The sequence below is a fragment of the Hakea prostrata genome, chromosome 7 (assembly GCF_041222555.1).
Source record: "Hakea prostrata isolate BN-2017 chromosome 7, UWA_Hpros_2, whole genome shotgun sequence".
Lineage (NCBI taxonomy): Eukaryota > Viridiplantae > Streptophyta > Magnoliopsida > Proteales > Proteaceae > Hakea > Hakea prostrata.
The window spans coordinates 20,688,669-20,705,582 of record NC_142606.1 but is presented as its reverse complement, the minus strand read 5'-3'; the positions used below and the strand labels follow the sequence as shown (position 1 = coordinate 20,705,582).

Here is a 16,914-nt window from a genome sequence, read left to right as displayed (position 1 = left end):
TATCCGTTGGGCTACTCAAAGGGGTGTCTAACCGCTTTTGATGGAAGTTGAAGGCCTGGATTACTCGAAACAAAATCATTAAATGACAAAATTTGGAGAGAGGGGGAGAGGGGTTTTGGAATGCTTGGGAGGGGGGTTTCAATGTAATTAGTTGAAGTATCTTAAGTTCTAAGATTTCTATTCTTTTTCACACACATTAGTTGCATATGCAAACCTCAAGAATTTCAAGTTTTCTTCATTGTCAAGATAAAAGGTTCTCCTCTACTCAAAAAAAGAAAAGAAAGATAAAGGTTCTCTTTTTAACATGTTAGTCCTCTTGAGTCCTTAAATTTTTAGATTGAAACTAGATTTTGTAAGTTAAATTGTTTTTCACTCAAAGAACAAAAACACTAGAGATAAGTTTTGTAAAATTACAAAGCAAGTGGGAGCTCCCCCGAGCAGATATATAGGAATAAGCCAATCTTTGAAATAAGCACTAGAATTCAGTCAAAGATTCTTTATTAATATACGTCCCCAGCGTGAGAAATTCTATGCAAATGACATAAATAAAATAACAAAAATATGAAAGTACAACTAGAAAATTGTAAGTTCTATATGAATCTATTTTTGTGTATGTGAGTGTTTTTGTTAAAAAAGATTAAAAATTTAAATTGATGAAGAGAAAAAAAAATGTATATAATCAACCAAATATATATTTATCTAAATACTTGTGCACTTGGGTATCAAGAAAATTTGGCAAAGAATCATTATATGTCTGTGTTCTTATAGGATCAAAGGGAGCACAAGGAAGGACATCACCTTATATAGTTGAAATTAATTTATTTCACAAGGAAAGGGAGGTAAATGTCATAAAATGTTTTGGAAAAAAAGAAAAAAAGGAAAAAGTATATTTTTTTTCTTTTTGAATGTTCGAGTTCTAAATTGACCAATTTTCCATGAAGGATTTAGAGAATATCAAGTACAGTCCCATATGTGCTACCACATAGACAAATGGGCCATGGAATTTCTAGCTTTAAAGGGTATAGGTACATTATTGAGGGGTTAGCCAACTAGCCATTCCCATATCCTCATTCACAACACACAAAGAATTTTAGCTTTCCATGGTAGAAGAGACATACAGCATTGTTGATGACGATGATCATCAGGAATCAAAACATCAATTTCTACTACCCTTTACCCTCTCTCTCTCTCTCTCTCTCTCTCTCTCTCTCTCTCTCTCTCTCCTCCACACCTTCTTCTCCCCATCTCCTTTCCCTCTCCTTCTCTCCCTTCTCACCTCTGTGATGCCACGATTCGTCTGTGTGTCTCTTCTCTTCCCACTTCATTTTCTTATCTAAAGTTCACAATCGCATCCTCTCACTTACAAATCCTAACCTTATCCATCTCTCTCTCTCTCTCTCTCTCTCTCTCTCTCTCTCATATTTTACATAAATGCAAGCATGCATGCATGGTTAGCTTTGATTTAACATGGATATATAGGACATGATGAGGTCATAATGATAAATCAGCTAAGAGTAGTGTTTGGTTATTCGAATCAGCCAACCTTTGGCCACCTTCACCTCTTGAACTATTATGGCTAAGTACATGGTGAAGCTAGTAGCCCACCTGTGGCTTATGGATTCTCACGAATTCTGAAGGTTCTGATCACTAGAGAATAACAAAGTTGGAATAACCAAGCAGCTTTCGAGATGTATTGATTCATAAACTTGCTTAGGAAGGATTTTGTAATCTTCAAAGCATAACCGACCTTCATAGGAATAATGGAATATTGTGGATTTTCATAACTACCCAAAATATCTTACCGGTTCATTGGAAAAAATATCTAGAACTCATACTGACCAAGGTTTGAACTGGGTTGATAAGACCTTAAGTTGGGAGAATTTGTGCTGGTTCAGTTGAAAACTGATCGACCCAAAACTAATTAGGATTTCTCTGATTCAAGTCATCAACCTGATCAACTAGGGAAAGACTATTTTGGTCCAAAAACTAAACCATAAACCCGGTCGGTTCACTTATTGACCTTATATGTTCTTGATTGTTGACTTGCTTTGCTTTCCTTTAGCTTTTCATTGATTTTGCAAGAATATTTTATTCAGGTGGAAGAGAAAAGGTTGATATCATCAACTCACCAGTGGATAACCCTAATCCACTTTCCCACCTCAGCTAGATGCCACCATGATAAGCAATCCTGTTAAACCATGAGTAAAGTGGATTACTGGGATCTAAGCTTAAACTAAACCTTCTTATTGTCTACTAATTCATGATTAAGGGGTCTTGTTCTTAAAAACCCATAATAGATTTTGTTGCAACTTGCAACTTGCCAATCCATTTGTAGTAAAGCATAAAATCCTTGGATAGCTAGAGGGGTCAGGATGTTACATTCACCAAATGATAAGAGATTATATGGAATCCAACCATGCCCACCTTATATCTTTTTCAGTTTTCTGATTAAACAATCTAATCCACCGCCTCTCTCCTAGTCCTTATAAATAAGCTTCCTCGGCCAAGTCTTCACTTCCAAGCCCAAACTCAGAGTTAGCCTTCTGGTGTTGATCATTAGTTTCTACAAACCCATCATCACTCAATATTCAGATTTGCTGTCTCTCTGTCTCTTCTTCACTCCCATTAGCCTCTGCAACCGCATTCAGTTCCAGTGTTATCTTCTTGTTCTTAGCATGGATAGAGTGTCCAGATTGGCTTCACAGAAAGCAGTGGTAATCTTCAGCAAGAGCTCCTGCTGCATGTGTCATGCCATCAAGAGATTATTTTATGAACTTGGTGTGAGCCCTGCAATTCATGAGCTTGATGAAGAATCAAGAGGGAGAGAAATGGAATGGGCACTCATGAGGCTTGGGTGTAACCCAACTGTTCCTGCTGTGTTTGTTGGTGGTAAACTTGTTGGTTCAGCTAATGAAGTCATGACCTTACATCTCAATGGTTCATTAACAAGAATGCTCAAAGATGCAGGTGCTATTTGGCTTTAAAGTTTTTAGCATATTTCAACTCAGACCTTCTTATACTGAGTCAACTAGCGAGCTTTTCCCCCAGATGGTCTCCACCTTTTTAATCCCTCAGGTGAAAGATGACTGTACCCTTCTGAAACCAATATACTGTTTATGTATCTTATGGCAAAATATATACAGTTTCAGCTTTTGCTTCTTATATTTATGGGTCTCATTAGCTTTCCTTCTTTTTTTTTTTTTTTTTTTTGGCCTCTTAAGTTAGGCCCAAATAGTTGTTAGTTTCAATGGCTGTTCAATCGCAGCAATATTAGATGGATTCATCGATCAAGTAATTGATTAAGATTCAAAAATAAAAAATAATTGACGGGATTAGAATGGGAAACAACTAGATAAAACCATATGATGTAGTCAGGGCAAAGCCTTGGAAATCGGGGTTGGCAAAAAAAAAAAAAAAAAACCATATGATGTAGGGGGTGTGGTGGGCGGTGGTGATTTCTAGAATGGGGAAGATGGGTGATGGTTGCCGGCAGAGTGAGGGGGAGGTGGTGGTTACCAACGGTGGGGTTGCTGGCAGAGAGCCGACGAATCAAATGAACAAAGAGTTCTAATGAAATTTTAAAAAAAATTAAATAATATTTTGTAAAATAAAATAAAATATAATAAGTTATATTTCCCTTCACCCCATGAATAAAATGGTAATTTCAAAATTAAAGTTAGGGGCGTAAATAGATAACCAAAATCCACTTCTAAATTTGCAGTCTGTTTAGTGGTATCCAAATCCATCCGATTACTAATAGGATGCGAGATATGGTATACCCATTTTTTACTGATTATTATTCGTCCAATTAAATTATCCGCTTAAGTTACTATTTTACATTTATTTTTCTTATATTTATAATTTTTTTACTTGAGATATGTGATTATTTTTTAAAATTTTCTACTAAAATAACTACCAAAGTTGTTAAATTCTTAAATTCGAACCTAACATTCACAAATAAAATGGTAAAAATGTCAACAAGTAGTTGAAAACTTGTATTTAATCTGTATTCATACCCATTTAAAAGAATCTACCTAAGAAAATAACTGTAATCCAAATCCGTCGGTTCGAAAAGTAATAGGATATTATCCGAATTTATCCCAATATAATAAGATGCGAATATGGTATTACCACTATCCATCCAAATCCGATTATTTTACATCCCTAGTCAAAGTTAATAGAAAACTAATGTTGGATTTTTTGTAATATTCCAAGTTCACCAGATTAGGTCAGTTAAAAATATTTACCACTTAAGTGAACATACAAGAGTTTGGGTTCAACTTAAGTAGAAAAAATGAATTTTTTTTTTGTTTTGTTTTTCTTTAATTATAGGTCTACATGGATAAAAAAAAAATCAAACAGAGACAGTTCTCCCACCATGGGTGATGAGTTGCAGAAATATCTATTTTTTTTTTCAAATTTAAATTAAAAATTAAGATGAGGAAAATTCCATTACTAATACTGTGGAATAATGTTCTCATGAGGAAATGTTCCTTTTGCTGACTCTTTTCAGATTCTGTTGGATAGCTTCGAATTAATTGGAGACACTGAAAAAGCTATGACTTTAAAAAAAAATACTTTTCAAGAATGGAAATAACAAAAAGGTCCAACCCGTAAAAGTATTTATATTTAATCGAGAGAGAGAGAGAGGGTGATTGCCCAAAATGCCCAAAATGCCCAAAATTCCCTAGGCATGGATTTGTAAAGCTTTATTAGTGTAAAAAAAATATGCTCGATCCCATCAAGGCACATAAGCACTTTTTGTATGGAAGGAAGAAAGAAAGATGGAACCCATTTCTCTTCCCAAAAGGCAAAATTTTGAAAAGTGTTTAAATCCTTTCTTACGTAGTATGAGAAAGAATTGATGCATGGGTCCATCAGGGTAATATATAAAATTGATTTGCATGTCTCCCACGTAGCTTCCCCCATCTTGATATCTTCTTAAGGGTTGAACCCAAAATCTTATGCACTACTAGGGCTTGCTTGTAGGTAACTTATAAACCAAGGGTTGGTGTTTCTCTATAATGGATAGAGAGAGTGAAATCCATGCACTTGCAAGATATAGAAAGGGCAATAACAATGAGGTTAAGGTTGTCATTTTGCTTGTGTATAGGTTTTTATATGGTATATCCTTTCACGGTCATTTCAGTGGCTGGCGAACCAAAACAACCACCAAAACGCAAAATAGCGAGATATCACCGATATTATTGGTGATATCTCACTATTTATCACCGAACTGGCGATTTCTCGAGATATATCGTCATATTTTCGGCGATAAAACCACCGTTCGTCATAAGTTCAGAAGCTTATTCATGGCTTTGGAGGAGCAAACGTCGTTGATATGCTCCTGGTCTTACTCTAACTAACTCATTTGCAGAGCAATACAAAGTAAACTTCGCTCTCGGGTTTACCCTCTCTTCGTTGTTCTCTACTTTGTCCTCCGTCTTCAATGGAAATGGGCCAACAAAAGAGGAATTTGATCTTCTTCGCACAAAATCACAACCTGAAGCAGTTTCTTCGTCATTAGATGACTTCTTCTCCAACTCCAATTCCAGCTCCGATTCCGGCTTTTGGTCAGACAAGGATGAAGAGGAGCACTAGAATGGCAATCGAGATGATCACCTGATAGTGATGAAGAAGATTTGGTTCAATGGAAGGAATTAGAGCCAACGGTTGTGAATTTACAGAAGCACGGCGGTGAGAATTACAAAGCTGGTAAATAAGCTCTACAAGGTAGTGGCAAAGATATCGAAGCTTACATAGTTGAAGTTCAAGGCGAAAGCTTCGATCGGAGATTGAAAGACATCCACGGCTGCGACCTATCTCGTGTTTCATCGAAATATCAGAGAGATTTGGCCCTTTCGGCCGGTTCGCTAGGTAGCAAATTGGCGAAACATGGCGAAAAATCGCACCATGGGTTTTTAGGGTTATTACCCCATAAAGAACTAATAGCATTTACCAATATTCATCAAAATTGTTTCAAATAATGCGTTTGACAGTCAAGCGAGATTTCAGTTTTTCGGATCCGAAATTTTAACCGTTGAATTTCAATGATCATCAAAATTTCAATTCAATGGACTAAAATGTTTTGCATGACAGTCCTACGCATTAAATGCGCACGACTGAAACAAAGTCTAATATTTCTTATTCATTAAAAAAAAAATCCGATATTCTTAAAATTGGATATGAAAGGAGGGAAGATGAAAGAGAATGTCATAATAGTGGACATCTGGCAAGGTGGTGTTCTTACTTGGATACATTTCATTTTTAGATGGGACATGCAACTGAAAAGTAGAATCCAACTGAAAGCCTTGAAACACTTGGTCAAAAATTTCTACAAGTAAAATAAAAGCAGAAACCTAGATCGTGAACAAATCATAAAATAATGTAAAGCTATTCAACTACCAACAGTACATTATAAAATATTTCCATTACCAGAAAAAACAAGAATAAAAACAAAACAGTACAAGTATCTTTGCTAAAAATAGAAGTAAGAATCAGGTGATTAAATTAAATGAAAAGGATGCCATCCAAACACACATTTGACGATACAAATTTCATGACTTTGGGAGAACCTTGGTGCTCACTTTTGGATGGACCAGATAGAGAAACAAATCACTGTTCCATGGACCAAATGGATCCACTTGAAATTAGTGTAGATCTTTTGATCAAGTACAAGAAAATCAGAATTTATGCTAGAGATTATTGTCTTCCAATCGGCTCTATTCGAGTCTATACTAAGATACAAATCCTAAGTTATGCATATCCTCTTGAAATATCCACTCCACTCCCTGTAAACTAGAAAATCATTTATCAATGTTGAAGACCAGATTAAGGTTTGAGTATTTGACTAGAGCTGCCCGCTTGGTCTTGCCCAACCCTGCCACCTTTTAGGTTATCTTTGAAAAAGATATGGCAGTAACACGAAATTATGCATTGTCTTATTGCTTTACAACTAGGGTCAGAATCAGGGTTAGGATCAGCGTCAATGACAGGGTTAAGTATCTAACTTGGCTTGGTAAGGTAAGGTTCAGGTTTAGGTCAGGGTTTAATTTCTAACCTAGCCCAACTGGGGCCGACCCCAACCCTATAGGGTTAAGGTCAGTGTGCTTAAAAGCCTAGTACAACCCGACCTTATTGCAACCCTAAGTGTGTGGATGAATGAGCCTTTATAAGCATTGGTATATCATTTTCCTTTTCCTTTCATAGCTCCTTTGTGCAAAGAATTCCCACGATTATCCACAAAATACAAGCAATGCAGTGGGCCATAACCCATGGCAGTTTTGATCCATCCAGCCCAACCTGCTGCCAGGATTTCCGAACACTAGTCAGCCTAAAATCTCAGCCCAAGCCCATGGAAAATGGTGCTTAAGGATTTTGGAATGGGGTGTTCAAGCCCACGAAACAGGCCCAAATTTGGCTTGTTCAACAGATAGGCCTGGTTCGGTTTTCTACACAAATCCATCCAAATTCCAAACCCTATTTCAAAATTATAAATTCAATTTAAAATGTGTGGTGATTCCTGCCCATTCCCATAACGGTCTTTCCTGAGAACAACATTCTTTCCTTTTTTTAGGGTTCTCATCAAGGGATGTGATAGAGTCTGACCACAGTTGGTTGTTTGGTAAATCTTGTACTCAAAATGTTTGACAACGACCGGACAACAAATTGGCATCTGGTAGTGATACAGGAAAAATCGTTGTTGTACCGGTTCCGCCCTTGTTAGACCCTCGACTCCGGCCGGGAAGAAACGGACCGACTAGTATCTAACAGGTCGGTTTAAAGTTCGCCGAGGAAGAAACTGACTCGGCACACGCTCGAATCCGTAATTGTCGGAGTGGATGAATCGTCAAGGAGACGGTTAACGGCATCTACGGGAGCAAACGACTCATGCCGATAACGCACGCCACGCTGCGGTTATCCATTATCCCACCAACGAACGGATCTATTATCAACGGATCTAATCGTTGAGATCGGACGGCTACCCGAGGAAGGCTCAAGTAAATCCAACGAAGGAGATTCGAAGGTAAACACTATATAAGACATGACCTACGTATAAGAGAGGTATCTGAATCGTATTCCTTATATTCGTATTCATATTTTTGCTCTGTACTCAAGCAGAGCCTTTTATGATCAGTTCATTAACTGACTTAGCCTTTGGAGGTGGACTCCCGACCCCGCGGTTGGGCCACATCTGACGATTGTTTTTGCAGGTCATTCATCCATGATCTAAGGGCTGAGTGGATTTTGGACGCATCAGGTAGTTTATTTTTTTTAAATGATTTCTATGACAAAAAGAACCATGAACGCATATATGAAATAAACCTCGCAAAAGGGAAAATTTGAAGTCTAATACCTTAATATTTAAAGTATAAAAAATATATAATTAATTATTTTTGACCTTTTTTACTCTAACTTAATTACTAATAGAACTTTATTTTTTATGAAATTACTATTGCCCCACTCAATTTTGACAGTTTGAAGAGATTGTTAAGGTTTCAATGCCTAGTGTCCATTTTGCCCTTCGTTTATATTAATAAACCAAAATGCATAACTATCCTCATTTAGAAAAATCATATGGAATACCAATTTGTTACCGTATATTGTTGTCCTTTTGGATTTCAAAGAGTCTGCATCCTGATGAGACGAATAAATACTAACAAGCATTAGGGTTACTTTGGAGTTTTTTGGAAAATGTTACGTTGTCAGTTAACAAATAGAGCGTAATAGTAAGGACATTAATAACTTCACCAGAAAATCTAAGTCAAGCACAATTTCTTTTCGTATTTATAGAGAATTTTTTTTTCCCCCTTGAGAACAAAAAAATATGTCAAAATTATTTTGCAAAAAGCATTCTCAAGCACGACAATTGGATTGGTTCGTTTCCAAAGAACAGTAGAACTACTTAATTTGCCACACGCATTTTAGTCGTTTTTCTATTCTAATAATGCTAGAATGCCGAAAATAGTTCTATGACCTATTACCAAATGTGTTATCCCCCACCAAACCCCAAAGTGGGTAGCATATCCAAACTTACTAGAGAATCGTTAAAATGAATTAGTCTGAATCAAAATAGATATCAATCGATTCTGCTTCGAATCAGCTAGAGAATGACATATCCTACAAAATGTTTACATGGTCTCAAAATCTCAAATTCTCGTGCTTGTTGATAGTCAACGATGATCATCTATCCTTTGAGTCAGAAGATTGTGTTCCCCTCACACCTTTTGTTCATATTTATGAGATAATTTCATCTCTAACCATAAATAGAAGTAGCCTTTCTTTCTAAATATTTGATGGAAGTGATATGAGAAAAAGACAATCAACTACCCATATAAAAAGAGGATCTAAACTTCCAAAGAGGTGGGGGACGACATGGAGCATGGAGAATCCGAAGCCTTGGAAAGCCTTTCCTTTAGTATAGAATTACAATCTTTGTTGATAAAAAGAAGGGATTTGGAGAAGATGTGAAAGAAAGAAAGGAAGCATTAGTTTGAGAATCACACCACTTTTCTTATATTCCTGAACTTTTTTTCTCTACTTTATTTGTCACCCAGATACGTTATTCTGGTCTCACGTGGTATCTATCAATCTGTCAAAAGCAGCAACACGCCAACACCCCATTTATTCCCTCTTCGCATATCCCATCCAATCAATACTTTCTGCAAGCTAGTTGATAAGTCTGTGCATCAGATGGTCATTATCAAGCCATACCAACATCAAAGAAACTGAATCTTAAACGTAGGGCGGGACCCAGTGAATCTTGAGATTATAGGCCCTCTTGTATGTTAACAATTTACAACCATATGTTGTCCACCATTTCCTCTTATGGCCATAGTCAAAATTGTATCTTTTCTTTTAAAAAAAAAATATTTTTTTTCTTTTCTTATATGTAATGTTGTCCACCATGATATATATATTTATTTATTTTACAAAAGGACTTTATTAAGCCGGGGATGCGGATATTAATATGCCTCAGCAAGAGTCGAACCCACAAACTATTCGTTAAGAAGTGTTGGTTTCACTACTAGAACATCTCTACGTTGGTTGCCCTACCAAGACTTTATAGTATGAAATCAACAATTTGAATCTTTCTTGATATTTAAGAATCAACCTAGCATGCATAATAATTACCCCCATATAAAAAGCTAGTAGTTCTCAAAAAATTATATGGGAAACCCACAAGTCTTATATAATTCATATAAATTTGAATAAATTATATATATAAAGCAAGTTTGAGATTGAAGGAAGGCAATTGGATTTTTTTTTAATAATATAATAGATGCTAATTCATCAATTAATTCAATTATTCTAAAAGAAAAGATGCATTGATATATAATTTAAAACAAAAGAAATGTAAACATATAAGAATAAATCCTAAGGATGTGAACATAATAATTTGGAAATATAAGGGATATATAAATAATTTTTTTAAAAGTTATTATCCATTTGATGGTCTTGATTAACAAACCTCATCAAAATTAAATTTTTTCCTACTTGGCATAGGACCCATTGGATCTAATATTACAAGACCACTTATCTATTTTATAATCAATCATAGAATCTTCTATCCTTGTCACCTCACCATCTGGCTAAATGAGTATAATCAATTCCAATCTAACGGTTCCTGAAGGGAACTGAAAAGGATGTAATCTTGCAAGTTGGGCTGTTTGGGTTCCACACTTCCACTGAGAGTAGAAAAAGGGACAAGCCCTCTTCCTTGGAAAAGAAATTAAAAAGGAAAACCCTAGGGGTATTTTGGACAAATCACTTTTGTTAAATGGTCTTTGTTTGAATCTTGAAAAGTAGTAGTCCACCCTCTTTCCTGACCCTATAAATTGAGCTCATCTCCAGCTTCCTCTATTCAACTCAAAACTCCAAACACAGATCCAAGAATCTCTCTGGCATATTGGATTGCAATTCAGCTTTTGAATTCAATCCAATTGGTTTCCAGGGAAGCATTTCTCTGTACCTTCAAAGCCATTAAAGTTCACCAGAGAAATCAAAGAAGTTTCCTTAATTAATTAGTTAAGGGAACTTCTTTGTTGAGTCTAAGATGGATAAGGTGACAAGATTGGCTTCAGAGAAAGGAGTTGTGATGTTCAGTAAGAGCAGTTGTTGTATGTGTTATGCAGTCAAGATTCTATTCCATGAACTTGGTGTGACCCCTACGGTTCACGAGCTCGATCAAGACCCCGAAGGAAGGGAAATGGAGAGGGCACTCATGAGGATGGGTTGCAGCACTCCTGTACCAGTTGTCTTCATTGCAGGTAAGTTGGTGGGTTCGACGAACGAAGTCATGTCACTCCACCTTAGCGGCGCTCTTGTTCCATTGATCAAACCGTATCAAACTATTTCTTAGACGTTCATTGCTCTGATACCATATTAGAAACACGGGTTTTCAATCTCACCTTCCATAGTATGTTTGAGCGTGAAATTTTCTTGTACTAATTAGTAGTAGTAGTTCTTGTTGGTGTTATGTTGTGTTCTTATATGGCTTACTAAGCTATATTTGCATGTATCCTTATATGTTCTTATGAAATGGGTTTGTCTTTAAATTATTATACATCCTCTTTCCATTTTCTTCTTAATTCCTTTTGATGAGTGGGGAAGAAAGAAAACATAAGAATAAAAGGAAAAAATAATAAACAAATTGAGAGAATTCTAGAATGATAACACCAACCTATCTTTCGATCAAATCATGTTAAAAGGAGAATCTGCAGAGAATACAGAACTCAAACGCGAAACCCATTTGCATTGAAATTATAATGCGAACGAAAGAATAGATCAAATATTATTTATTCACAGCCACAGGACCTCTCTTCTGCATGAAACCCAGAAAAGCTAGCTATCATATAAGCTTCAAGATCTGCTAATAGTTACAACTGAATCCATATAGATTGTATGTAAACGAAATATATAAAGGTTGGAGTTGGGATTGGGACCCCAAGAGGTATATGTCCGAGACAAATGGTTCTGGTTTTGAAGGTATATTTAATGGTGGTCACCATTTCAATTTCCACTTTGAATCATGATTCTTCTTCTCTCGTCTCTTCTCTTCTCTTGAATGGGAATGGGATAAGAATATATGTTGCTTGGTCATCATTCTCCTTTGTTGTTTTCAAACTTTACAGACCAAGAGTGAAAGGACCAGGGCATCTTGCTCAGTATCACATGATAAATAAGATTATCAAAACTGGTATCAGATTTTAGACATCGGATCTGATATCGATAAAGGATCGGAATGGATCAGTCATATATATCGGACAAGTTTAATGTTGATTTTGTTACTGTATTACATCAGATGATCCATTTCTGATACCTCAAACCATGAGTTTAATGCTTTTAATTACCCAAGAAAACCATGGGACGTCTAATACAATAGATCAGATTATAAGATATTTGATGGTATGGATTAAGATACTAATCATAGTTTCTTGTTTTGCATGTAACATTCTTTACTTAGCGTAAACTTTCAATAAAATTCTAGAGGATAAAGCATGAACCATATGGGTCATATGCCTGGTTATAATTCACAGAAAAACTTAATGGACGGCTGTGAGGAAAGGAACTTATTAAAAGACAATCTAGTTGAGCCATTTGGCAATCGAGTGTAGATCTGCTTCACCCGGGCAGGTCGTCTTTCCTTCCTTCTACACTCACATATATAGGGTCTGCCTATGGTTACTCGGATAAACCCTGTTTCAAACCTTCGGTGAATATGGTAAGATGGAAGGACGGTCCGCTTGGGCGGAGAGAATCTCTACTTTTGGCAATCCTAATGGTGATGTCGAGTGTCGGGATTCTTACACCTCTTCATTACAAATTTAGGAGGAAGTTTATATCTGATCCATTTTGTCAGTGCTCAGAAATAGATCCTTGTAGTGGAGGGATGTCATTATACTATAGTTCACGATGCACAATGGTAGAGAATTCGATCTCTTTTTTCGGGGTTGTCGATACTAACCATGGAGGCCATGGGACAAGATGGAGTTGGAAGGGAATGATGGGAGGAGATTTTGTTACGCAGAGAATTCTCTGAGGAAATGAAGCATATGGAACAGATAAAATCTCTATCCAATCTTTTGAAGGGGACGGTTGTGTTAGCATATTTCTGCCTTCTTTCCGTTTCCCTTCTTTTCTTTTTCTTAAAAAATATATCTTAGAGAAATTCTTTGGTAGAGAAATCATGCCGAAGGACCCATACAATTAAATATATTATTTATCATCCAATGTTCTAACAATTGAAGAGCAGTAGGAATCAAATGAAGAAAAAAGTTACCACTCAATACAGTTGTGTCTGGAATAATTTGTATAATGCTTGTCTCTTTTAGTCACATCTGCAAAGTATTATTAAACTTTCTTTTAAGGCAATTTAGATCATCAACCCTGATATGAGTTTAGTATTTGAAGATCAAGAAGTCTAATCTCAACTATGTATGGGTTGAGGGAGTTAGAATCGCCATTGAGCAGATTCTTGATCATCGTAAAAAGTGAGTGATTTGATGAATGTTCATCTATATAAAACATAGGGAGGCATCTTAGATGGAATTCATCAAAAGTGGGTCTTACATGGTGAATTTCTTTTGTATGTGATACGGAGAAAATTAGACCGAACCCGATCTGACTGGGTTCGAGTCTTAAGGCCCGGTTGGACCACGATCAAGACCGGTCTTGACCAAGTCTTCACGATCGTAAAGAAAAGAGCCGTTTGACGGTTGTATGCCATGAACGTGATCCTGAATCTTGCGGGATACGTAACCAAGTTTAAGAAAGTAACTGCCACTAAGGCGACGCAGGGAACATGCCAAGATTGGTAACTATTCACTTTCCCGAATATCCAGGGTAAAACCCTAGGATCGGATGGTCATCAATGAAGATCACTAATGCATCCAACGACCAAGAATTGAAGGTAAAACCTATATAAATGAGTAGCCCACTCGCATATGAGGTATCTGAATCATTTCCTTAACTATTACGTTATTTTTACTCTGCAATTAGTCAAAGTCATGTGATTAGTTCATTAGTTGACTTAGCCTTCGAAGGTGGCCTCTCGACCCCACGGTCGGACCATTCTTGACGTTGTTTTGTAGGATCGTGCTTAGATTGGAGGGCTCAACAGATTTTGAATGCATCAGTATGCCTCAAATGCATTCATGTACTTGTGTACATTTAAAAGATTCACTTCACTCAAAGCCCTTTAAATACATTGGTAAAGTTCATACAAATAAGGGTTGGCTCTATTGGTAAAAGACCAACACCTCATTGTACAAGGACAAGCTAGAGTTTAATTGAATATTAATAATTGGGGTCATAATAGCTATTGTGGAGATGCAGTCAAAGTACACCTAAGTTGGCTAAAAAACCTCAGATCAAAAAATTCCTTTAGTAAAAAAAAAAAAAAAAAAAAAAGTCAGCCATGAAGAAAGTTATATATCCTTCACGCGTGCTAGTGTGCTACTCACCATCCAAGCCCTCATGATATAGAATTTGTTCCAAACAGTTTGGAGTGACTTCTGATGATGGGAAATGAAAACCAATGGCCCTGCACAAGGTTAATTTGTGGATAAATTATTCTGAGATAATAAACTGAAACAGGAGTGGTGAAGACACATTAATATACTGACAGCACTAGAAAATTGATTTTTTTTAGACTGATCGAGACAATGCGATGGAAATGGTTTGGTCCACTTCAAGCTATCTGTAGTTATAAGTTTTTAAGGTTTAGGGTGCTTTAGGGTTTTAGGGTTTAACGTTTAGGGTTTAGGTTTCAATCTTAAAAGAAAGTGTAAAAATCATCTAGTCCACTTGAAACTTTTAGTGAATCTGAGCGTATAAATCGAAGTTGGCTTGAAACAGTTCTGGGTTGCCTCAGCTAATAACTAGAACATGAACCCTTCACGATAAGGATCAGTGTTCGTGGATGGATTCACTCATATTTATCTAATAAATAAACTATATATAAGAACTATGAACCAAATTAAAGTGATAGAAAAGATCCATGTGTAGCAAAACAGACCAAAAAGATTGAAAAGAAGAAAAGAAGACAGAAGCAGCGGCAGTTGGGTGCTAATTGCTCACACACAGAATCCTCCACAAAATCTAAGAACTTATCCTCTTAACGGAATCAGTCTCTATCAGCAATAATAGGAAGAATTTTGATCTTGCAAAGGGAAGATAGGAAAGAATAACAGCAGTTCATGTCACCTTGTACCCTCTCTCTCTCTCTCTCTCTCTCTCTCTCTCTCTCTCTCTCTCTCTCTCATGTGTCAGTCCTAGTTTATGAGAAGTTAAAACCCTAGGCTTTACCAGTTTCTGTAGTTGTACATATCTTGCAGATGATGATCCCATGCATGTTTATCAGAGTGGATCAGTATGGCTTCACAAAAGATAACATATAAATTAATGACTTTCCTTGCAGTAATCACCAGACACTGTAAGAACAAGGATTGCGACTGAAGTTGATTCTATTTTTCATTGCTAATGAAGGTATTATATATGGATCTAAAGCAGAAAGAGAAAATACTTTCATAAAGAAAGCTGATCAGAATCCTAATACAAGGAAAGTAACATCTACATCAAGGAGAGGATAAATACAAATGAAAGAAAAGGTTGGTGTTCTATAGACAAGGAAGATATGTTCGGTAGTTGTCTTCCAATTGTTGAGCTTCCATGCATTTTCGAACAAAGAGAACTTGACCTTTTTTCTTGTCTTCTTATGGTTTTCCTCTTCTTTTTGTTTTGGCTTTTCATTTCCTGGAAGTTGATGGGAATCATTGGAGAAAAGGTGAGTCTGTATTGGATAGACACAATCCTATTTCCACCTCAGGAAATATCCCTTTGCCAATATCCATTGTTCTCATAGCCTTCTTATGTTGATACTTTAGCTCAATTAAGTAGGATTTAGCTCTTTATGATTTCCAGATTTATGCAAAAATAAAAATTCTAAAACACCTGCTTGATTCTGGTTGGGAGTCATGCTTTATTCATCTACAAGACATTTATATATTAATGTACTTCCTATATGAGTAAGTAGGTAATGAGAATTTCTCAACAAACATTGCCTTTTTCCTGAGTGTTTGATATGTCAAGTAGATTGTCAGTAGCTCAAGAGCAGTGAGGGAATCCAAACAGGAGTATCTAACAATGAGAATAATTCACTTTCTGTTTAATTAAACAATGCTTGCAAGTAGCACTCTTTATGTCTCCATTTATAAATAAGTGTTTCTGGTGACTCAAAATGCAGCAACCCATCTTTCACCACCTCTTCCTGACTTGTTTCTTCTACTTCAATTGAGTTCTAAGTTCTTCTAAGTGCTCTTAGCCCAGCTATTATATATTGCTCTTTGATCATACATACTGAAATGGACAGGCTTACAGCACTGGCTTCTCAGAGGGCAGTTGTAATCTTCAGTAATAACTCATGTTGTATGTCCCATACTATCAAGACTTTGTTCCGTGAGCTTGGAGTGAATACTGCAATTTATGAGCTCGACGAAGACCCTAGGGGTAGTGATATAGAGAGAGCTCTCCAAAGCCTTGGATGCAACCCTGCAATACCAGCTGTGTTCATAGGGGGAAGACTAATGATATCTTCCAGCAACCGTTCATCCACTAAAGAAATAATGCAGCTTCATCTTGAAGGTTCTTTGGTACCATTGCTGAGGAGTGTAGGAGCCATTTGGCTTTGATGATGACCAAGCTTTGTTACCAGCTACAGTATATATGATCTCATATTTTTCACACTGTGATCCTTACCATCTTAGTTTCTCATGTTTCTCAAGGAAAAGAAATAAAAGAAAACTCTCTTCTTCCCTTGTTACAGTTCATATATGGCTGCTTTAAATTACTATTACCAATGATCCATCTAAGATATCAAGGATTAATACATTTTGTCATGGCTAATGAGTTCAA

General features: G+C 36.4%; 3 protein-coding genes across 3 annotated transcripts; all 3 read left to right on the top strand.

The window, feature by feature from the left end:
- Positions 1-2,546: 2,546 nt before the first annotated feature.
- LOC149010448 (monothiol glutaredoxin-S10-like) lies at positions 2,547-3,151 on the top strand. Its single transcript, XM_089161629.1, has one exon. It carries the CDS (start codon positions 2,676-2,678, stop codon positions 2,982-2,984), a length of 309 nt encoding a protein of 102 aa, XP_089017755.1. The 5' UTR covers positions 2,547-2,675; the 3' UTR covers positions 2,985-3,151.
- A 7,730-nt stretch (positions 3,152-10,881) lies between these two features.
- Positions 10,882-11,543, top strand: LOC149010447 (monothiol glutaredoxin-S9-like). The gene has a single exon (XM_089162137.1). The coding sequence runs from the start codon at positions 11,057-11,059 to the stop codon at positions 11,360-11,362; it is 306 nt and encodes a 101-aa protein (XP_089018263.1). The 5' UTR covers positions 10,882-11,056; the 3' UTR covers positions 11,363-11,543.
- A 4,692-nt stretch (positions 11,544-16,235) lies between these two features.
- On the top strand, positions 16,236-16,896 carry LOC149010446 (monothiol glutaredoxin-S4-like). The gene has a single exon (XM_089161545.1). It carries the CDS (start codon positions 16,365-16,367, stop codon positions 16,689-16,691), a length of 327 nt encoding a protein of 108 aa, XP_089017671.1. The 5' UTR covers positions 16,236-16,364; the 3' UTR covers positions 16,692-16,896.
- The last annotated feature ends 18 nt before the right edge of the window (positions 16,897-16,914 follow it).

Excerpts from the sequence above, each read along its gene's own strand:
- LOC149010448 (XM_089161629.1), top strand. The coding sequence starts at position 2,676 with ATGGATAGAGTGTCCAGATTGGCTTCACAGAAAGCAGTGGTAATCTTC.
- LOC149010447 (XM_089162137.1), top strand. The coding sequence starts at position 11,057 with ATGGATAAGGTGACAAGATTGGCTTCAGAGAAAGGAGTTGTGATGTTC.
- LOC149010446 (XM_089161545.1), top strand. The coding sequence starts at position 16,365 with ATGGACAGGCTTACAGCACTGGCTTCTCAGAGGGCAGTTGTAATCTTC.